The sequence below is a fragment of the Maniola hyperantus genome, chromosome Z, assembly GCF_902806685.2.
Source record: "Maniola hyperantus chromosome Z, iAphHyp1.2, whole genome shotgun sequence".
NCBI lineage: Eukaryota > Metazoa > Arthropoda > Insecta > Lepidoptera > Nymphalidae > Maniola > Maniola hyperantus.
Genome location: NC_048564.1, coordinates 15,942,045 through 15,965,204, shown reverse-complemented (window position 1 = coordinate 15,965,204; position 23,160 = coordinate 15,942,045). Strand labels below are relative to the sequence as shown.

Sequence of the window (23,160 nt, the reverse complement as noted above, 5' to 3'; positions counted from 1 at the left end):
ATAGGGGTTTGAAATTTGTGTAAACATAAAAAAGGTAGTAAAAGATAAGGGACTTTTGTCCTCCACGGACAATAGCCCCTTATCTGCACAGGGCCTTAAAATAAAAATAAAATCCCATTCTGGTTTTTGAATTTTTATTGCCTTTTTGATTTTCCATAACTCTGTAACATAAATAGCATTTATTTTCATATGATCATAAGTTACAGTTAAAAACGTACATTAGATACGCGTTTTACATTATAATAATAAATAATAAGACGTATTATAAAATAGTTCTTTACTTTAAACTACTGCTAATATTACGGCAGGTAATCTCAAACGCCGGTAACCTTAAAAATTAGATTATAAAAAAGCTTGTAGTTTTGGTTCCTTTATTGATTTTATTTATGTTTAGCATTATAGTAATAAAAAAGTGTTAAGGGGACGAACGGTTGGCGATCGGCACCGAACGTGTAAGGACACGATACACGGCTTAGGGCGCGCCGAGTGGCGAAGCGCGCGTCCCCGAATTGCGATTCCAATTATAATACCTAGGTGGCGCCACTGTGCAATCCAACTGAGGTAAACTCAGTAGCGCAACCTAGCTTTTTTTAATTCGTACGCCTTTTAACCGTTCAACCCACAGGACACGTGAATACAATGAACATGTTTTAAAATCATTATGGGGGTAGTTGTGAATAAAATTATATACTTTGAATTAAGAGTGCTCTCTTCGCTATCACGTTATTTGCTTGAGAGCATGCTGTTGCACTCAACATTTACGGGCAGGACATATTTAAGAGTGAGATGGATGATATTTTAGGGTTTTTGTTGTTCACGATAGAGAGATAAATATCTGGCTTAGTTTTCGATTTAGATCAAAAAGTATTAAAATTTAAATTAAAAAAGTTATTTTTCTTTTTTCAACGTTTTAAAACTCTATTCATACATATTATGAGCAAAAAGATATTTTTATGCCCAAGGCCATTGTTACTTGTGTGTGGGTTGGAAATATGATTTCAAAGTTTCAAAGTAGGTTTTGGTTTCGAAAAGATAACATTAAAATAGCAATAATAAATGATTATTACCATAAATTGGAATTATTCATCTTCAGCTTTGAACAAATACATTTATGAGCAATTTTTTATATTATTTTTACTTATTTATTAATTTAAATTATAGTTTTTTTTACAAAAAATTATGTTCATAGAATCGCGGTAAGAACTGTGGGTTGGATAGGTGAAGCTAAATAACTTAACGAACGACTAGGTTTATATAGCTCGTGCCAATAGACGATCGAAATGACGCGTCGATCATTCCGTCCTGCTTACATTATACACAAGTGTAGTGTTTGAGTGAGAGGGCATGATTAACGCCGCCATTGTGGTAATACCCTGAATCTATAGTACCTGGATTGCTTATTCTTAATACCAACTTGAAGCAAAACCTACTTATCGCTATCCCACTTCGACTTCCGAGCGAGAGCGAGAGTCCACACCCCTCTGGGGTCCGATCTCTCGCTATAATTGATTAGTCAAAGTGGGATAGCGATAAGTAGGTATTTACTTCAAGTATTGGAAGTGAACACTCCATTACTTCTGATTAATGGGTAATACACAACTGGAATCGAGCAGTAATCGTTCCGTCTCATTCACACAAGTATAGTGTGCGAGTGAGAGAGCATAATAAGCGCGGCCATTTTCGATTAACTGGCACGAGTTATACCCGACCGGAATCGCGCCCCGATATCGAATGGAGAGAAATGCTGGTGTTGCGGGGCTTCGGGAGGGTGCTTCACTCCGTGCTGAGCGCGCGGGACTCTTGGACGAGGTACACTTGGGAGCCGGGGACAGTGGAAGTGGTGACGAAGGTGCGGTGCTTGGCACGGATGAGGGAGAGATTGCTTTCCGCGACGTCGGCGCGGTCTTCGGCCGCCTCGAGCTCTCGTTGGAATCGTCGTACCCGGGTCACGCTCTGCTGCGATACGCCCTCCTGTTAGAAATGAATAAAAATTTAGTGCATGCAACCTTGAGGCTCTTTTCGCATTGAATCCAATCCGAATCCGAGAACATTAAAATCTAGTAAACTCGGATCGAATTGCGATGGCGACACAGTGTCAAAACACTGTGTCCGTTTCGACGGATATTGCTCGGATATTGTTTAAATTTGTAGCGTGGACTAAAATTTAGAGTTTTTAAATGTAATATTCATGTTCTGTCCCATTTTAGTAATATTAATAAAAAAAGATGCAGATTCTCTAAATTTAGATTAGACAAAGACAACAGAATCTGCACCTGGCCATCAAATTATAAGCCGTAACCCCTGATTGGTTTAGGAACAAGACTTTAGTAAATATGGATTCCGTACCTGTTCGTTCAGCTGCCTCTTGTAGATGCTCATTTTCTGGGTGCACTTCTCCAACGAGTCCTGAAGAAGGGAGATGTTCTTCTGGTCTTCCTCGCACTGGATGATGATCTCCTTCAGGGAGCGTTCCTTCTTGCGGAGGATCTTAATGGTTTCCGCGTGCCTCCTCTTCTCTTCGTCCAGTTCCAGTTCCATATCCTTGATACGAGCCTCCAGTTTGCTGATGATGCGCTTGCCACCGACGATTGCGTTTGCCTCAACTTCCTCCAAACGGACTGAAATGTTCTGGAAAAAATTAAAAACGTTTTATTAGTATGACTTGTTCGTAGGTTGCCATTTTATCGAAATTGATAGCTATCCCAATAATTCGATTGAGTTGAAATTTTGCAGACACTGTGGTTTTGATGACGTATAATATCTGATGATGGAGGTGGAAGGTGGACATTGAAAGAAGAAACGTTTCACGTTATACTTAAGGGGTAATTATCCCGGCGCATCCTCCACTTAAGCATTAAACCCCGAATGCCTCAAGCAGAACAAGCGCTGGAACAAACTGTGTCATGTGTGGCACAACCCGAACAAAGAATCCAGCTCATCATCATGCTGTATGCCTGTACAATGTACATGCATTAAAGCATACAACACTGATTTTCCCTTTGGGAACTGATCCAGAACTCTATGATGGCATGTATGACAGAACAATCTAATTTAGCCTCATTTGCTTTGTTTTCAAGAATACTTTTATATGCTGAATTTTTTTAAAATAAAAATGGCGAGCAAACGAGCAGGCAGGTCACCTGATTACCGCCGCCCATGAATATATTTTGCAGTACCAGAGTAACCACCATGGTTGCCGGCCTTTCAGGAATTTGTTAATCCACCCCTTGAATAACCCCGTGTTGTATACTAATGGGAACACGCCGAAGGGAGTTGATTCCACAGAAGTGCACCATACATCCAGGTGGTGAGGGTGGAATTGTTTGCAGTGGAGTGCGGTGCGGTTGTAGAAAGAAGAGGGTGGAATGAGATCAAACAATTAGCACGCAAACGAGATGGATCAGCTGATGTTAAGTGATTACCGCTGCCCAAGAACATTTGCAGCACCAGAGGAACCGCAAATGCGTTTGGTGGCAAAAATTGTTCAAAGGGTTTGACTATGGATTTCAGTCCACCCTTTGACACTGAAAGGTTTAAATAATTACCTTGACTTCAATTTCGAGCGACTTCTTGATGGCTTCAATCTTGACGATCCTCTCTTGTTCCTCGTGCAAGTGTTCCACGGTGTGCTTCAGTTCAGTCTGCAATATGGCGAATTTTTTAGAAATTACCTTTTTTATCATTCTAAAATTGAGAATGGAGGAAAGATTTGTGTGAAGTACCCAATGTACTATCTAATTTTTTTTCAGATACAAGCTAGCCCTTGACTGCAATCTCACCTGGTGGTAAGTGATGATGCAGTCCAACGTTAAGGAACGTTAAATTGCTTAGCGGCACGGCTTTGCCAATAGGGTGGTAACTAGCCACGGCCGAAGCCTCCTACCAGACGTTTTTGGATATATAGAAGTGAAGAAGGCGTGTGAAAGTCATGCAAAAGACCTAGGTCCAGCAAACTATCAGTTGACGTTGACAGCGATGCAAAGAGGAATATGAACTACTAGATCATGCCTATGTCTTGGTCCTCGTGGATTTAGGTCGTTTTAAAAATCCCGTGGGAAGTCTTTGATTTTCCGGGATAGAAGTTGCCTATATCAATATCCGAGATGCAAGCTATTGTACCAAATTTCATATAAATCGGTTAAAGAGTTGAGCCTGTAAGAATCCCGTGGGAACTTTTTGATTTACCGGAATAAAAAGTATTTCCATGTACTTCCCCCGGATGTAAGCTAACTCTGTATCAAAGTTCGTTAAAATTTATTAAACTGTTGGGCCGTGAAAAGCTAGCAGACAGACAGACACACTTTCGCATTCATAATATTAGTACGGATAGATCAAGTAAATCAAATCAAATGAAATGTTTTTTTTTTCAAAGTTGGTTTCATTTGTAAGGTGATGTTATAAGGTCATAATTTTTACGCGAATTTAAAACTAATGCTACGAGGGTTCCAAACGCGCCCAGGTCTTAGAAGAGCCCTCAAAAAACTCAAAGATAAAGAGCTAGGATTTAAGAGGTCTAAGGACCAAATTGCGACACCCAAACTGGGTATCCATTATCCTACTTTGTACAAAATATGTAGTTTATGGAAATGCAATAAATTGAAATTGCTATTGATATGGGTTACCTGGACTCGCTGGTATCTCTCGTCAGCGATGCGCAGTTCCTTGGTGATCTCGTCGTAGTCGGCGGCGACGGCACCCAGCTCCTGCTCAATCTTGGCCTTGCTGCTCGACAGGTTCACGTTGATGACCGTCAGCTCGTTGATACGGGTCTGAGCCTCCTCGAACGACTGTTCCACGGAACGCTTAGCGCGGAGGGCCTGAGGGGAAAATATTCTATTAGTACAAAGTAAGGGCATAAATGTTGTTGGGATATTTAGATTTTATAGGAAAAATATCAGTAAAAAAGAATAACTTGGACGTCTTGTTTGAGAAACTGGCTGTAAACTAAATTGTTTATATTTAAATATGTTCTTATTCTTATTTTCTAAGAGTTTTTTGTTTTTACATTCGATGACATATTCACTTACTTCAAATATATATCTCAAACAGGACGTCCAAGTTATTCTTTTTTACTGATATTTTTCCTATAAAATCTAAATATCCCAACAAATGTTACTAACGATTGCTCTCATATTTCGGCCTCATCATACGGCGGGGGGACGACAGCTTAGAAAAGCTCATAGTGACTGGCAATACTGAGGGCAAAAGAGCGAGAGGCCGCTCACCAACTAGGTGGTCCGACCAGCTAAAGGAGTCCAGCAGGTGTGGATTTTATCACATCGTTAAAATGACCACCAACAGAAGCCGGTGGAAACAGATAAGCCATTCGAGGGCAGTTTGCCAGGACCACGATCTTCAGCAATGAAGGAACGACCGGAGAGAGAGAGAAGAGCTGAACAAAAAATAGTTAGCCTTAATTATTAATAAGAAGGGTAGTATGCTGTAATCACATGCTGTAATCTAGTGGGAACACCGCCGATGGGAGTTGGTTCCACATTTTGCATGTGCGTGGAAAAAAGAATCTTGACACAATGGGCGGTCGAAGTGCACCAGGCACCCAGGTGGTGAGGTGAAATTGCTTACAGTGGCGTGCGGTGCAGTTGTAGAAAGGGTGGAATGAGGTCAAACAGCTCCTTACAGCACTCCCCATTATAAAGGCGATAGAACACGCAATGAGAGCTTACCTTTTTTTTTTTTTTTTTAATTCAGATACAAGTTAGCCCTTGACTGCAATCTCACCTGGTGGTAAGTGATGATGCGGTCTAAGATGATAGCGGGCTAACCTGGAAGGGGTATGGCAGTTTTTATTAAACCCATACCCCTTTGGTTTCTACACGGCATCGTACCGGAACGCTAAATCGCTTGGCGGCACGGCGTTGCCGGTAGGGTGGTAACTAGCCACGGCCGAAGCCTCCCACCAGACCAGACCAGAAATTTAGAAATTATAAAATTCCAAACCCCTGCCAGGAATCGAACCCGGGACCTCCTACTATTAAGACCACAGCGCTCACCACTGCGCCAGGGAGGTCGTCAGTTACCTGTTCGTAGTTGCCACGGATCTCCTCAACCTCGCCGGTGAGGGACTGGATCCTGCGCTGCGCTACTCCAAACTGGTCGAGGGTCACTTGCAATTGCCTTTGGACCTCATCGTAGTGGGTCTGGATCTCCGTGAGCTGTGAACATGAAGGATTCGCTGAGTATCTATTGATAAATAGAAAACCCGCAAATTGCTAATACGCGTGGCCGCCATTTTAATGACGTCAGCACTAGACTGAAGTTTAGAGCTGATAGTATATTTTTACTTAAATGTACGTCAAAATGACGTCATTTCGTTGTTAATTAGACATGGTTCCAGCGCATTAGCAATCTGCGGGACTTATAACATTTTCTAGTCACAAGTATCTTGACAATTCTAGTGAACAATTTTTATTAGTTTTGGAGTCAAATTGGATTATAACCAGAAGTTTAAAAAAATACATGATATTATTTCTTTATATGTCGCGTTTTTTTAAATTTATAGACACTTGGCTTGGATGCAAACAGACATGCTGGCAAGTGATGATTCAGCTTAAAATGGAGCGCGCTTGCCTAGAACATGCCTTTTTACTCTTGACTTGAAGGTACATAATATACCAAAAGTGGAGGGGAAAACTGATGCTGGAAGGACGTCCCATATCCTACCGGTTCAAATGAGAAACAAGGAAACAAATCACTTCGTACGAGTCCGTGGAATCCTTACATTCTAAGCCTTCTTATCATTTAACTAAATGATCCTTTACATTGTAATTTACATAGTGCTTTAGAATTGGAATATTAAGGCTCATGCAATTTGCAGCTGCGGCAGGCATTTTAAATTATTGTAGCTTGCAGCCCTGTGGCATGCCATCATATCGCAATTAGGTGCTATGTCCTAAGCATGCCTTTATGATTTATGATTTTTTTTAAATTCAGATACAAATTAGCCCTTGACTGCAATCTCACCTGGTGTTAAGTGATGCTGCAGTCTAAGATGGAAGCGGGCTAACCTAGAAGGGGTATGGCAGTTTTTAATAAACCCATGCCCCTTTGGTTTCTACACGGCATCGTAACGGAACGCTAAATCGCTTGGCGGCACGGCTTTGCCGGTAGGTAGGGAGGTACCTAGCCACGGCCGAAGCCTCCCAACAGACCAGACCAGAAATTTAGAAACTATAAAATTCCAAATACCTGTCAGGAATCGAACCTGTGTTTAAATGTCAATAGCGACCCAGCTGACTTTATTGATTGTGGTCTGAAAACATTCTAACCTGGAGAGATTGCTTCTTGATGGTCTTCTGCAGATCAATGTTGGTCTTGTTGGCGACGTCAAGCGAAAGTTCGAGCTCCGTGATTTGGATCTGGAGCTTCTTCTTGATGCGGGTCACCTCAGTCTTGAGCCTAGTCTCAGCTTCTACTACTCGAGCGCTCAACTGCTCGATTTCAATGCTGGTCTGCTTGCTGTTAACAAAAATTTAATAAATACAATCCGGTGTTTGACATATAGTCAAATCAGTATATTTTTATCAAACGTCAAAACACGCGCTTAGTATTCTTTTTTAAAAAAAGAAAAAAAAGTATGCGAGCTTCTATGAAATACTGGCATATGACGTCACAATGATTAGACATGCTTTTTTAAGATCAAAGTGTGTCATTCAGAAGCAGGGATATGGAAAGAGCTGTTCTCTAGGATTCTTTCTACATAAATGAAACTGAAATGAGCAGATCCATAGGAGAACCAGAGTAACCGACATAGCTCAAGCGGATTGCGAAGCTGAAGAGTCAATGGGCAGGGCACATAGTTCGAAAAACTGATAATGATGGGGTCTCAAGGAGCTACAATGGCGAACTCGCATCGGAAACTGCAGCGTTAGAAGACCCCGACTAGGTGGACAGACAACATCAAACGAGTCGCAGGTGCCGCTGGATGCAAACTGTTAAAGACCGTGGCGTGTGGAAATTCCTACAAGAGATCTATATCCAGTAATAGACGTCTATCGGTTGACGATGATCATAACCAACACTTTTGAAGCGGTTGAAGAACTAAACACGCGAGGAATTCCATTTTTGTAAATGAATCGGCAGTTTTCTGTATTCATTACACATAAGTTTTGTAAGCCATTGCTATCCCTTTCATAATGTTCATTGTGGAAAAGGATATCACTAGATTTATATTTATACCTGTCATTTTAGCTTAGAGATTGCGTACAATAGAATTCGCCACAATGCTCGCTAAAAGATGACGTTTTAGTTTAATTTTAAGTTCACAAGGTCTTAGTCATCGATTAACCTCACCTCCATCCATCATCACATTTTAAATTTAGTTGCGGTTTCATTACCTTTGGTTATGTAACAGAAAAGTGTCTAATTGTTCGAATTGTTGTATTGTGCTTTTCAATTCGTTGATTTTGTCTATATAGTCGGTATTTATCGTAGGTATTTCGGTTTCGATTTGTACAACGCACACTTTTGGCGTTTTTCCCGTTTCTATCGCTAATTCGTTTAGCTTGTCTTTGATCATATTCCGTGTTTTGAAATCACCGATTTCTGACAGAGAATGCCCTGTCACTTTGCCAACAGTTCCATCGAGATTCACTTTACTAACATTTAGTTGCATTTTTTTGATTTTGCCTTCTGCGAGGTTTTTATTGCTTTCTTCTAATAATACTTGGGCGATGGCTTTCGCTGACTTTCCTCTGTACACTTTGGCTTTTCCTTTTAGTTCACTTCCTAGCTTTAGATCTGATCCGACAAAATCGGTTTCCCTTTCTAACGCCCTTCGACCCCTGACGCTTTCAACCGTACTAATATTCTCTCTCTCAACTTTTTTCCTTCGAGTTTTGACGGTAACACTCTCTGCAGCGACGTGTTTCGTCAAGTTAGTAGCGGCAGCTGTAGCTACAACTGAAAAGGGGGATCGCTTTGCGACTTGGAAAGTATTGAGATCATTTCTTGCTTTCTCTGCTACTTCTTTCGAGATTTTAAGTAGATCATTTTCAGAGTAAGTCTTCACAGGTTTGTCGAATCTGTATTTTTCGAGACCTCTCTCATTGTTCCACGGTAAGTGAGGAGGTTTGACTTCAGCCCCCATTTTTTTCGCTGTAATATAATCAAGCATCGGTTGATAGAAATTGATTCCGTAGCCATAGTTGTTTTCGTAAATGGCCGTCGGAGGCTTACTCCACTTATTGAGCTCGGGAACTTTGACTGGCGCCATATCTTGGTGATTTCTTTTTGTTTATGTAACGAAGTAAATTAAATTTTTAGCATTTCTTTTTCTGTCGACCGTTTTCCAGTCTTGAACGCGTAATACTGACTTGTTAGGGCTTTGATAAACGCTAAAAGCGTCATCGTATTCGGTGACGCTCGTCCAAATTAGCCAATCAGAAAACCGGATATATTTAAACGAGACGCTTGCCAATAAGTCGAGTTATATTGGGGATGGACGTAATTGTAAGGGAACAGTACTGTAATAGGTATAGCTTTGGCACGTTTAGCTTTATAACAATTCGTTTTCATTAAACAGGAATTTTCCGATACAAACCGCCACAAACAATTCAAGTTAATGCAGTGTTGTTCTCAGTACGAGAATTAGGTTTGCTGGCAACAAAAACGGTAGAAATCTGACATTTCACTATTTTTAAAGTGATACTTCTTTATCCACTTAGGAATCACTGTACCGTATGGAGGTAATATTATGAAACTTATCTAAATTGCAGGAAGTAATGTGACGGATATAACGTCATTTCAGCCGCAGGATTGAGCTACTGACTTAGACGCGGGGGTCACCATAAAAAGGACGCAGTTAGCATTTCCTCTTTTCAAAAGCACGATTATGCTTAGGGAAGAAAAGGGGAAACGCCGTCCCTGGACCTGAATCTTCAGGGCGCCCAGGAAAGCTCTGGTTGGACGTCGTAAACGCAGATTTAAGAGCTAATAGACTGGGTAAATCGGATGCCCAAGATCGGGCAAAAGTGGGCAGCAAAATATTGGGAAACCGACCCCACCTATTCTAGAGCTGATCCTGTAATGATATACTCACACTACGTGCATGCAATGTAAAGACTACATTTGGGCTTAGATTAAGGGGGAAACGGAGTCAATTAATGACCGGCAGGTCAAATAGTGCTTTGATTCAGTTTTGCGTTTCTCTACGTAATCAAGGAAATGAATTCATCAGTCAGTGGTGCAGTAGCCGCCTGCACCAGTACTACTTTGATAGCTTATATCTCAGAAACTTGATTTTGGAAGATTTTGTCTTATGCATTGATATGGAATATTTAGTGAAAAAGTTGCCTAGCTATCCTATATCAGTCATGATACCCTTGCAGAATGGAATGTAGTAAAAACCATTTTGTCGGAAATGAGTTTTCGATTCTACTATACTCAGGATAGAGCCGAAAACCCAACCGAAAATAAAATGGCTGCTATAGGATTGCAACTTTGTTAGTAAGGATTGCATCCAGTTTGGCTCAAGTATAGGCGAGAAAACGCCTTGTTAGAGAGTAGTATACTCCTTGGAAAACGCTAAGGCGAAGAAGAAGAAGAAGAAAAGGGTAAGGTAACATTATTTAGAGATTCTTACCGGATGGCTTCAATTTCTTCCTCCTTTTCTTGGATGCGGCGCTCCGCCTCGTGGCGGAACTGGCCGAGCTCGGCCGTCAGCCTCTGAGCGCGTTGTTCCTCGGCTTTGCGACCCTGAAGAGCAAGAGATTGATAAGTCACTGCCAAGGGTAGTATCCCTTCTCTATACAGTTATCTACTTATCTCTATAAGGATATCTCTCCTTATAGAGATAACTGCTTCTCTTTCAACTTTTTAGAGTTCCGTACACGAAGGGTGCCAACGGAACCCTAAAAACATGTTCCAACGAACATCAGTTTCCGCACTTCTGTCAATCGTAATTCGCTTCAGACGCAGTTTGTAAAAATTAAACTTAAATTATTGTGCACGTTATCATATTTCAGAAGGTATAGATGGTCGATAAAAGATGGCCGCCTCAAAACATCTATTCGGCCATTTTAAATACGAACGTTACTTCCATGATAGTTGGAGACTTATGCACAAGTCTCATATGCTCACATACTTTTTTTGAGTTTGTGGCTTTGTCTTAGTCCTGACGAGAAATCTGCTATTGGACCCTGCTCAAGAAAAACCATAATACACTTAATATTTATTTTTAAACAAATCTCAGCTTATTTTGGTTTCTTTGTAACGAATGATTTGGCATACCTTGAAGCAACGGTGTGTCATACGTTAAGAAGTTGGCAAAAGTCTGCGACGTATCACGATTGATTGATAAAAGTAAACAGAAATTCATAGAATTAGAAACACTTTAATACAAGTGCCAATGTGATGATAACTTGCGTTATTGCTTGTCTCTAGTCTATTATAACTGACGTCACCTACAACACAACTTTCAAAATGTGCTATGTTTTAACCGACTTCCAAAAAGGTGGAGGTTCTCAATTCAGACAGTTTTTCGATATTCAGACAGTTGATATATCGACAAATAAAACCATCAAATTAATCGTGGTATGTACCCGTTTTTTGCATGGGTACAGTTAAATACCTGGAGAGTGACATATGCTAATTTTTATTCCGGAAAATCAAAGAATTCCCACAGGATTTTAAAAAACCTAAATCCGCGCGGACGAAGTCGCGGGCTTCAGCTAGTTATATAATGTAGGAGTGATATACTCACAGCCTCGGCTTCCTTGTAGGCAGCGGTGAGTTCCTCTCGCTCGTTCTCAAGACGGCGCAGCTCGATCTCGAGCTCGTGAAGACGGCGGGTCAACTCCGTGAGATTGGCGCGGGCGTCGTGCAAGTCATCTACGGACAAACGTCATTTTTAGGGTTGCGTATCTCCAAAGCCAACAGCCAAGTGCGAGTCAGATTCGCGCACCGAGGGTTCCGTACGACAGTCGTATTTTTTTAACATTTTGCACGATCAGTCAAAAACTATTATATAAAAATATTACATACATAAAAATAAATAAAAATCTGTTTTAGAATGTACAAGTAAAGCCCTTTCGTATGATACCCCACTTGGTATAGTTATCTTACTTTGAAAATTGAAAATACTAATTATAATTCCCGGTTTTCGGATTTGTAGTCTTACTAATGTATTTATTTTATTTTAGTAATTATAAGCCTCAATAGCTCAACGGGTAGAGGAGTGGACTGAAAACCGAAAGGTCGACGGTTCAAACCCCGCCCGTTGCACTATTGTCGTACCTACTCCTAGCACAAGCTTGACGCTTAGTTGGAGAGGAAAGGGGAATATTAGTCATTTAACATGGCTAATATTCTTTAAAAAAAAAAAAAATTATTCACTAGTTTTATAATGCTTCCTTATAATGCTGGACGCACAACAGACGGAAACGTTTAAGTGCGGAAACCAGCCCAGAATGAAGAAGAATGCAGGAAGCATTCTTCTTTTTACTTTGCTTGTCTGAGCTCAATCTACAATAGAGAAGCAGGAACTGGTTCATTGACTCATTTGCATAACACAACTGAACCACATACATCACTATTACCTTAAATATGGCATAATTACTTTACGACTTGACATTAGCTAATGTCAAAACATTGCCGTCAAGTGTCCCCTTTGTTCTTGTTTGAATAGTCTTAGCCTTTGTTCTCCAACAGCGCCCCCCTGTCAATGTCATTCAAGTGCCAAGAGAGCCTGGTCGCACTGTACATTTTGAGAAAGCACTCTATATTTGCTCTCGATTTTAGTCCTTTATCTAAAGCGCCGTATTCACCATTCATCTTACTGTACGTCCCGCCAAGGCCATGCACGATGCACGATGCAAAAAGACCGTGAATAGGCTTGACGTACAGCGATAATTATTATTTATTGTTTCCTGGATGTGCACGATTAATTTTGCATCCAGCGAGCGCCCCCACCACCGCCCGCGTCGTGCAGATAGACAGTGAATAGCGCGGACGTACATCAGAGTCGTCCTGCGTCGTGCATGCTTGATCGTGAATAGACTTGCTGTACAGAAGATTTTACCATTTAGAGGTTGTTTAGAGGTTGTTTCGTAACGTGGTGCTCGTCAGTCTCTCTCTCTCTCTCTCACGCTTGATGCGCGCACGATGGTCTGTATGCTACATCCAGCACCGCGGCCTTGAGCTGACCTTGGCGGGACGTACAGTAAGATGGATGGTGAATACGGCGCTTAAGGGTGAAGCTCTTCGTGAAAATCTTTTGTCAGGGCAGTTGACACATAGAGGAAATATGGTGAGTAGCCGCTATTTAAATCTAATTATATAAAAGGAAAAGCTGACTGACTGATTGACTGACTGATCTATCAACGCAGAGCTCAAACTGGCTCAACTGGACGGATCGGGCTGAAATTTGGCATGCGGATAGATTTTATAACGTATCAGACATCCGGACTACGAGACCTCACAGATCCTCATCGGACACGGCTGTTTCCGGGCGCGCCTGCATGGGATGACGTTGTGCGAGAGCCCGGCGTGCGAGTGCGGCTTTGGCGACGAGGTTAGGCACCATGTGCTGTGGGAGTGTCCCCTTTATGACGACTTGCGAGTGACGATGTTGGATGGGATCGTACGCGGGGAAGCGGGGCCGGTCTTCTACACGGACCTCGTCTCATCGGCGGGGAACTACAACCGGCTACGGGAATTCGCGCACCATTGGCATAAGAGGCGAAGCAGCTCGGAGCGTACAGGTGCCAGGACGGCACCACGGAGGAGCAGCAGCGGAGATCACAGCTGTATTAGTGACGTCTAGCCCCCAAGGGGGGAGAGTGAGCATAAGGGACAAGGAAGAGACAAAATAATTTGTAGGGAGTCAAGAAGGCGCCCCGGGAAAATGCCAAGAGCAAGTACCGAACGGGCGCCCTCCCGCGATTCGGCCCATATAACCGAGAGGTTGGTGGGGCCATGGGAGGTGGAGGGTTGTATCAGACATCCGCTAAGAAAGGATTTTTGAAAATTCACCCCTAAGGGGTTAAAATAAAGGTTTGAAATTTGTATACCTAGTCCACGTGGACGAAGTCGCGGGCATAAGCTAGTTGTATAATATGATAACTGACCTCCCAGTTTCTTGTTCTCGCGGCCCAGAGCGTCCTTCTGCTCACGAGTCTTGTCCAGCTCGTGCGAGATGCGTTGGATCTCCACGATCTTGATACGCAGGTCGCGTTGTGTCTGTTCGTAAAGCTGCACCGTCTCTTCAAGTCGCGATTTGATCTCGATGTTGACGCGCTCCAGCTGCTCTGTCCTCTTCTGGAGCTCCCGAGCTGTTCCGTTGGCCTTCTCAAGGTCGATGATGAGGACTTCCACCTACAAGGATTAAGTGCGTACAGGAGCCGCCAAGAAATATTGTACATCGATCTTTAGAATGAGATTTCGGCTTTGTAGAGCGTTCTCTGTCACTCATACCAATGTGACGTTTTTTCGGTCTCAACGAAAGAGACAACACTCCACGAAACCGCTATCTCTTTCTAAAGGTCAATGTACAATATTTTCTATATAATGTATAGAACACTATACTGTATTCACTTATATTCTTAAAGGTGTATTGAATCTGCCAATCCTCACTTGTCCAGTGCGGTGAACTATGACTAGAATCTAAATATATAAAAGGAAAAGGTGACTGACTGACTGACTGATTGACTGACAGATCTATCAACGCACAGCTCAAACTACTCAGCTCAGATAGCTATTATGATGTAGGCATTTGCTAAGAAAGGATTTTTGAAAAGGGGGTGTGTAGGGGTCTGAAATTTGTGTAGTCCACGCGGACGAAGTCACGGGCATAAGCTAGAAGACAACAGTCCCTTTTTGCCTTTTGAGGTACAGAACCATAAATTAAAAAAAAAGTTTGCATACCTCACTCTGGAGGCGAGACTTCTGCTTTTCAACACTGCTGCACTTAGCGATAAGGGTCTCGATCTGTTCCTCTTGTTCCTGGATGCGGATGGAGTACTTGCGACGGATCTCCTCGATCTCCTCTTGCCTCGCGGCCGCCTCGGCCTCGAACTTCGAGCGCCAGTGGCCGATCTCACCGTTGGCCTTGACGAGTTGGCGTTCAAGGTCCAAGCGGGCCTCGGATTCCTCTTCCAGTTGCACGCGGACAGATTCCAGGTCGATTTCAACCTGAGGTTTGATAATTTTTATTATAAGATTTTATTAAAAATTATATATATATATATATATATATATATATATATATATATATATATATATATATATATAATTCTAACGTTAAAACGAGACAGATTTATGTGAGAGATATAGCTCTGTCTCGTTTTAACTAAACTTAAGTAACGATTAAGCGACTCTGAGTACGGCTGAAAGTCCTGACTGACTGACTGACTGACTGACTTATATATCAACGCACAGCCTAAACCGCTGGTCCTAGAGACATGAAATTTGGAACAGTATCCACTAAGAAAGTATTTTTCCAAACTCTACCCTGAGTGGGTTAAATGGGGTTTGAAGTTTTTTTAGTCCACGCGGACGAAGTCGCGAGTATAAGCTAGTCTACATATATAAAATGAAAAGCTGACTGATTGACTGACCGATCTATCAACGCACAGCTCAAACTATTAAATGGATCGGGCTGAAATTCAGAATGCTATTATTATGACGTAGACATCCGCTAAGATTTTTTTTTTTTTGAAAATTCAATCCCTAAAGTGGTAAAACAGGAGTTTGAAAGTTGTTTAGTCCACGCGGACGAAGTTCTGAGCATAAGCTAGTATGTCATAAATCTAAAATAAAGATTACAGGGGTAAACAAGGAATCATAGTTAGTATCCTAAATTGAGATAACAATGCCATTTAATCTTCTTCTCTATATATAAAAATGAATCGCTAAATGTGTTGCTGATCGCAAATCTCGAGAACAGCTGAACCGATTTCGCTAATTTTTTTTTCATAATATTCCTTGAAGTACGAGGATGGTTCTTACGGAAAGAAAAATTTAAAAAAAAAACCTGAAAATAAAACTACTGTTAGGCGGTACGAAGTTCGCCGGGACAGCTAGTTATCTATAAAATTGTTTTATCAACAATTTCAGAGGCTATGAAGGTTTTTTAATTATTCGAAAAACAATACTTTTACAAATATAGACGTCATTCCATAGTAACTAAATTATTTATTTAATGCCTAATGGCTAGTCCAAAATGCCCAAGGTTATTCCTACAGTATAATATGGAGAATTGAATTATTCAAGGTAAGGGGAAGTTATAACTTCAGTATAGAAGTCAAATAGCCAGTAGTTACCTGGTGAAGGTTGGCCTCAAGGATGGAGCGCCTCCTCTCCTCATCCTCCAGCCTGCGACGCGCGTCCTCGAGCTGCCCAGCCAATTGGCTCTTAAGGTACACAACGTTTTCAATGTTCACCTGAAAATTTACACAGATTTAGCACACTTGTCTAACAATGGTACTGATTCTGAGCACAACCTAATTTTAGAGTATTCGCATGCTCTTCTTACTAATGTAATATGAAAAGGACAGACACCGTTTGACAGTCTTAAATTTAATTTTTAGGTGTTAGAACCCGTGATTTTAGCGCGCAGTCGCGAACCTACTGTTTAAATTTGTATTGTGCACTAAAATTTAGAGTCTTTAAATGTGAAAGTCATGTTCCGTGACACTGCACAGACATGTTTTGAAAAACATTCGATATACAATTAGAAAAGATTTGTTTTCTAATTGTAAAAACTAAATTGTGTTAGGAAACATATGTTTTTTAATTGTATTTCAAATGTTTTTAGACACATGTTTGTGATTGGTTGGTGCCTCAAAATGGTTAGCGCCCACTAAGATTTTTGTCGCTATCATTTGTATGGAATTATGTGATAGACTATACTAACTTCTTTGGGCGGATATGGCTTGACTCACCTTAAGATCCTGAACTTCCTTAACGAGCTCAACATTCTCCTGAGACAGGCGCTGCTTGTGCGATGTGATGTCGACGATAGTGCGGTTAAGCTCCTCAATCTTAATATGCAACTCGCTGATCGTGATCTCGAGTCTCTCGCAAGTCTTTGAGATTGTGATCTTCTCCTTTGTCACATTCTCCACTTGGGCCAGCAGCTCGTAAACTTCGGCTTGGAATTTTGACTTTTCCTTCTCAACTCTGGTGACAAAGAAATGGACTATGCAGTCATAAACAACTCAGGTCTGTTATCCGGGACGAGCCCAAGGGGGGCACCGAAGGGGGAACCAAGAGGGAAATCTCGGAGCCTTCCAATATGCGCTAAGGGGGGCCAACGAGGTGGTTTTAGTAAAGTCGTACATAAAATAGCTTTAAAATGGGTATTCTAAGAATTCCCCCTCGTTGACAAAAAATGGTTCTTATTCTCAATGACATAACATCGTGACAATTTTGTAACTACAATTTAACACTTTACAGATACGATTTGTCACGATTGCAATGTCGATTGAGCAACAGGCTCAGATTCTTAAAAACAATTATAGTAACATTTATGTTATAACGCACAGCTTTTTTCGCATATAATCGCACAGCACTTAGAACTAAAGGTATCAGTTTTACATAAACAGTTAGTTGTAAGTAACAAAATAAAGTCGAAAAATTTATACCCATCTTCGAATGGTAAACCTAATTATATTTTATACCAAATTTTACTACTGGTGTACTGCTTGACTGAAACGGGTCATAGGGTAGGGTGCGGGTTGTAAAAGAGTGGCTGTGACGTTGAGTCTTGTTTGCACCCTCTGTAAACCCACATCCTACTTCACAGGCTGTCTCAGATAAACGACATGCCTTTAGCTATCAACATCAAACATAGCTTTTATGGACCAATGTATTTCCCAAAAGTATTAGAATACGAACTGAAATATGTTTAAGCAGTGATCTTGATTCGAATGGAAAGACGAAGGCAAAACCTCTCATTTGTCTAAAGAAAACAAATATGGGGTTAGGAGATTGCCTTGGTCTAGTCGGGTATAAATATATTTGTTAGTTTCATGTATATCCTCACCTGACTTTGCTGTGGGTGAGCTTGTCAATCTGGTCCTGGTAATCGACCACGATCTCCTGGTGTTTCTTCTTGAGAAGATGCGCGGTCTCCTCTGACTCCAGGTGGACATCTTCTAGAAGCTTCCGGAGCTTGGTCAGCTCTGTGTCACGTTTTCTGTTGATCTCGAACTGAAAAATACGAGTACATTTCAAATTGCGTTCCCCAAAACTATATTGGGGAGCACATTTGATATTTTCTTAACTTTAAAATTTATATTACAAACTTATATTTTGATCCTAGTAATTATTTAAAATGTTGTCTATGTAAAACACAATTCTATAGATGTCTTATTGTAATTTTGCTGAAATAAAAACAGTGTTACAAAAAGTAATTATACATATCGCTTCGCACAAATCGCATTAGCATTTTAGGTTAATTCTAACAATTTTCGCACAGCATTGTATGGTTAGTGTAATTTTAGCTTTTCTTTATTTAGTTTTTCTGCTTATATTCTTTTTTTCGGATTATAATTGTCCACAATTTTTTCTTGTACTTAAATCGGTTTTTTTTGTGTCCTTGTATTTTGATTTTATCATACTCTTTGTTTTTGTCTTTTTGTACTAATTTTGTATCTTATACTTCTTTTGTTTCTTTTGCTGCTATTTCCTGAATCACTGAATTTTCTTATGAATTTTCTTCTTCATACAATCTTTTTCCCGCTTTAAAAAATTCAGATAAATTCAAAGAAATAGTGTTGGGAGTTTACGCATCAACATTCTTCAGCATTTTTTTGACTTTGGATTTTGACTCTGCTTCTTGATTCTTTATAACTCGTACGTCTTCATGGCGGTTCATAGACTGAGCTGTGTAATAATCAAGAGGAATATATCTACTAGTGTACATATTCTGCTTACCTGACTCTCCGCTCCACCCTCAGCTTCCTCCAGCCTCTCTGAGAGCTGGATAACTTGCACGCTCAGATCTGCCTTCTCCCTTTCGATCTGGAATATATTTCTTGTGTTATTGTTATTCACTTCATAAAAGTTATTGCTAGGTAAAATATAGAACATAACATCTCCTAAGTATTTTGTTTCATTGAAAAGTCTACATATTTTACATGCCTCTGCAAAACTTTTTCAAATTCAGGATTTGTTGCGTGAATCAGAATTTTTGGTGAAACCTTTCGCGTCCTCGTACCTACTAATGACTGATTGTTTAACATAGGGGTGCAAGTACGTCTTTAATACTTGAATGCATGCATGTGAATGTTTGTCAAAATGAGAAATAAAATGTTGCAAGATGAAGAACTGGCTATCCTAGCTAGATTTTTAGATCTGTATTAAGGATAACCAGCCCTCTCCCTCGGTTATGTATAAAATAAAGATAGAGAATTGGTGTTTGTCAATAAAACAAATAATCCAATAAGGGTTAATGAAATGAATAAAGTGGGCAGTTGTGATCTGAATCGCGATGATGTTACCTTAATGTTATTGGTATACAAGTGTATCCTTCAAATATAATAACTGTAAGAAAGACCAACAATAGCATGGTTTGGGCACTTTGAATATTGGCAGAATGGTATTTAGTTGTGTAACAGCACCGTTATTCTATATGTCCTTCGCATATTTCAATATTATGCTTGGTTATAATTAGAACGGGTTCGTGTCTCACGGGAATGACTAAGGCGGATATTTTCGCCACTTTACCACGTTCTATTATTATATTTCAATATTGTGGCATTCTGAGCAGGAACGAGCATCATTTGGCCCAGTTTCAAATGCGGGAGCGAGAAGATGGGTTTCAGGAATGCTTTTGCTACGAGTCTAAATATATCGCGACTGCGCTCGCGCTCGTCTCGAACGGTCGCGCGGCCGGCAGATGCGTCCGTGCGTGTATGCGTGCGGACGTGCGGCGCCCGTGCGTGCGATATGCATGCGCTCGGCACCGTTCACCTGTGCAACTGACTAAAATAGACCAACATCGTCACTAATCTATGACGATCGAACCCGACCTCGGATAGATAAATCAAGATTGACGTCAGATTGATTTGATGGAATGGTCAATGATGATGATGACAGATCAATTAAGAGTTATTGGAAGACAACAAAATCCAAGAAAGTCAATTAATATACAAAAAATTGTACAATTTTTTGGATTATGCCAAATATTTAAAAAATACACAATGATTAATATAATTTTATATTACTTGAAATAATTAAATTACCTAAATAGTAGAAATTTTTTTTCTGGGAATTTTATATTTTAATGGTTAAAAATATGACACATGTTTCTGTTATAAAGAAAAAATCCAAACGCAGGTCAGTTAGCAATACTAGACTCAGAAAAGCTTTTCAGACGTATTAGTCATGTTAGAATGGTAATGGTATGTTTTTTTGAAAAATGGAAATTGGGAGATTTTCCTTCTTCTGTGAAGCGTGAAGGAAAAACTCGGGCGGCGGTATAAATAGAGGAGAGTGCGGCCGCCCGCCCACACGCGCGCCCGCTAAGGCGCGCGGCCGCTCATATCACGTTTCGCACGGTCGCTTACCCTCTGACGTAGCTCCCTTTCGGATTCCAGATCATCGTGGAGGAGACGGATCTTGTCCTGAAAAATACAACATATTGGAATCAAGTCCGCAATCACTTCACAAGCACTGCACTGTAACGGCCGGTACCTCCAGCCTGGAGAGAGCACTCAGGTCGGCGCTGTACTCGATGTTGACGTCGGTGGTGCCGCCGCCGCTGCTGCGGTACGTGTACTTGGAACTCTTCGCCATGGCGGACATTGTCGCTGGTTCGTCTTCGGTCGGCAGTCGGCGCTACGTTACCGGTCGGGCACCGTTCGACTAGTGAGAGCGGGAGCGGGCGCCGCTGGCGCACGAGCACCCCCCGCGCCGCGCCCCGCGCCCGCGCCGCCCGCACTCCAGGGCGGCCGGCCGGCTGGAGCTCGCGGATCGTGTTACCACCCCCGCGCACCCCTCTCGGCCTTTTATAGACACGCCCGCCTTAACACCGCAGCGCTCTCTTTTATTTGTTTTGTCCAAAAATTTAGCGAATCCCTTCCTGCAGGTACTCCGGTGCTGAACCACTCGGCGTATTCTCGTAGCGGCTGCAGGCCGCCCAGGCGTGCGAGCGCGGTGCATCGACGGGCAGACGCGGCTACAGACATGACAACTTTGAACTCCGACTTGGGTCGGCTGCCTAAGTTTTAGTTCTGCAGGACAGTCGGTTACACTAGATGGAACGTGTCGGTAACCAACTTGTTTGCTAGTCACTGTCGGCCTGACTCAGCGGCTGTTATTGGGTAGTCTAAGTTGGAGAGTCGCTGCCGACTTGTTGGCACATCTGAGGACGCTAGGAGTCTTGCCGCTGGCAGGCGTCAGTGCGGCTGAACTTAACAATGAACTTCCTCCAAACTTTTAATTAAACCCCAGACCGCACTCAGTGCTGGGATGTTTACAAACATCAAATAAATCTAATTATAACCGGACGGCTTGATAGTGACCGCTGCGATAACCTGACAAGCAATAAAGCTTCTAATTTTTTGTCAGTGTCAGTGATCTGACGCCGTGATGAACGCCTACGAGAACATTTTAGCTTGAGGTCGACGCTAGCTGGTTATGACTCAAAACTTTGTTTCATCATCAGCTTATTAATCCCCCGTGGGAGAGCTGGGCACACTCTCTCGCCCAGTTCAGGGTCCTGGCTGAAAATCAGCACTGTATGCTCTTGTGTATCAAGGCATACAGCATTATGCCTTTTTTCGTGTTGTGCCACACATGACACTGTTTATTCCGGCGTTTTTTTTGCTTGACGCATGTTAGCTTTAATGCTCAAGTGGAGAAAGCGCCGGGATAACCAACTCTTTGGTATGACATAGGGTAGAACTAAGACCCACCACGTATTTCCATTGAAGGTGGACCTCACATGTCTTAACTCTAAAGATTTCACCTAAGAAGGAGCGAGATGTCTGTTACAATAGTTCTTCATTAGGATCAGCTGGACGATTGCGGAAAAACTGCATCAATCATTATTACAATGTGAATTGTTGTGATTGGCTGAATTTATGGTGTTCTTGTTGCAACAATGCATAGTAGCCAATAGCGAGCGAGTATGACCAATCAGAGGTGATTGCGATCGTGACATTGTAACCGTCATTTTACCGTAATCGAGAACCAGATATCAATCAGGATTGAGAAGATGGAATTAAATTCAACTTTTTGCCCATTGCGGGCAAAAATACGTTCAGAATATTACTCTTCTTCCTCGCAGTTTAAGTGGGCAGTAAGTACCCTTTCAGATAGACAAGTTAGAATCTAAAGTTATCACAACTAAGCCACACGTTCCTCTAGCGGATACGCCCATTCCCTCTTGCCATAGTTCACGACAGTTAGATGGGGCGCACCCGGCGCCGTTTCAAATTCCGTAAATTTGAAATTAAATTAAGTAAAATCCGGTGCGGCATTGATTCCGCATGGCACGCGCTTCTATGTAGTTCTATAGTTCACAGATTATGCGGGAAAAACGCACGGAAATTTACCGTAGTGAGCTCTAGCTCTTAGGAAACTTTCAACAAAACGTCGAGGCTTCGACGTCACTGGCAGGTGTCAAATGTTAGTACATTTGACGCTAGTAGCCCGTGCCCTAAAGTAGCCCTATTTTTTTTCGTCACCACAACCTAATACTTGACGTATCGTCGATTCAGGCTCAAACCGAGAGTTTCCTCATAGAGTGAGTATAGTGAGTGAGTGGAACTAGAGAATTCACTCTGCTCTTGCCTCGGAGGTACAAGGTTGACCTACGCTATTTCATGCTATGGATTAGATAGATAGATAAGAAAGATAGATACAGAGGATATGCTAGGTTTTTAAAAATTCATCATAGGCAAACGCTTGACCACAATCACTGGAAAAATGCGATGATGTGGCCTGTGATGGGACGCGTTTACCTAGAAGATGCCTATTCACTCTTGTTTTAAAGATTCCCGGGTTGTGATGGGTAGAAAACCCAGATCGTGGAAGAGTAACCAAACCTTAGCCATGCGTATGGGGAATTATGACGCAAAAAGTTTCATGCGTGTAGATGGAAATTGAAAAGTCGACGACATAAGGATGGAAATTCGCCCGACGTTGTTTATTTGGTCCAGTAGCACCTGCTCACAATGGATTGCACAGCTCTCG

The 23,160-nt window shown here is 41.6% G+C and overlaps 1 protein-coding gene across 2 annotated transcripts; it reads right to left on the bottom strand.

Annotated features, from left to right (window-relative positions):
- Nucleotides 1–117: 117 nt before the first annotated feature.
- On the bottom strand, nucleotides 118–20,854 carry Prm (Paramyosin). Of its 2 annotated transcripts, XM_034983386.2 has the most exons (16): nucleotides 20,656–20,854; nucleotides 20,529–20,585; nucleotides 18,895–18,981; nucleotides 18,002–18,168; nucleotides 16,899–17,136; nucleotides 16,278–16,397; nucleotides 14,881–15,147; nucleotides 14,085–14,331; nucleotides 11,720–11,847; nucleotides 10,601–10,713; nucleotides 7,287–7,476; nucleotides 6,039–6,173; nucleotides 4,623–4,817; nucleotides 3,546–3,641; nucleotides 2,347–2,628; nucleotides 118–1,971 (listed from the first exon to the last, which is right to left on the bottom strand). In XM_034983386.2, the coding sequence occupies exons 1-16, from the start codon at nucleotides 20,764–20,766 to the stop codon at nucleotides 1,774–1,776; spliced, it is 2,631 nt and encodes an 876-aa protein (XP_034839277.1). In that variant the 5' UTR covers nucleotides 20,767–20,854; the 3' UTR covers nucleotides 118–1,773. The 2 variants fall into 2 exon arrangements, with proteins under 2 accessions (XP_034839277.1, XP_034839278.1); XM_034983387.2 differs by lacking the exons at nucleotides 10,601–10,713; nucleotides 11,720–11,847; nucleotides 14,085–14,331; ... (5 more) ...; nucleotides 20,529–20,585; nucleotides 20,656–20,854 and adding an exon at nucleotides 8,355–9,337.
- Nucleotides 20,855–23,160: the final 2,306 nt, after the last annotated feature.

Bases quoted from the DNA above. Each gene is read 5' to 3' on its own strand.
- Prm (XM_034983386.2), bottom strand. From the start codon at position 20,766: ATGTCCGCCATGGCGAAGAGTTCCAAGTACACGTACCGCAGCAGCGGC. The intron at 11,848-14,084 runs GTCAGTTATCAT...GTTTGTCCGTAG, and splicing joins CGAGAACAAGAAACTGGGAG to ATGACTTGCACGACGCCCGC. The intron at 7,477-10,600 runs GTAAGAATCTCT...TTTTGTTAACAG, and splicing joins GAAGAAATTGAAGCCATCCG to CAAGCAGACCAGCATTGAAA.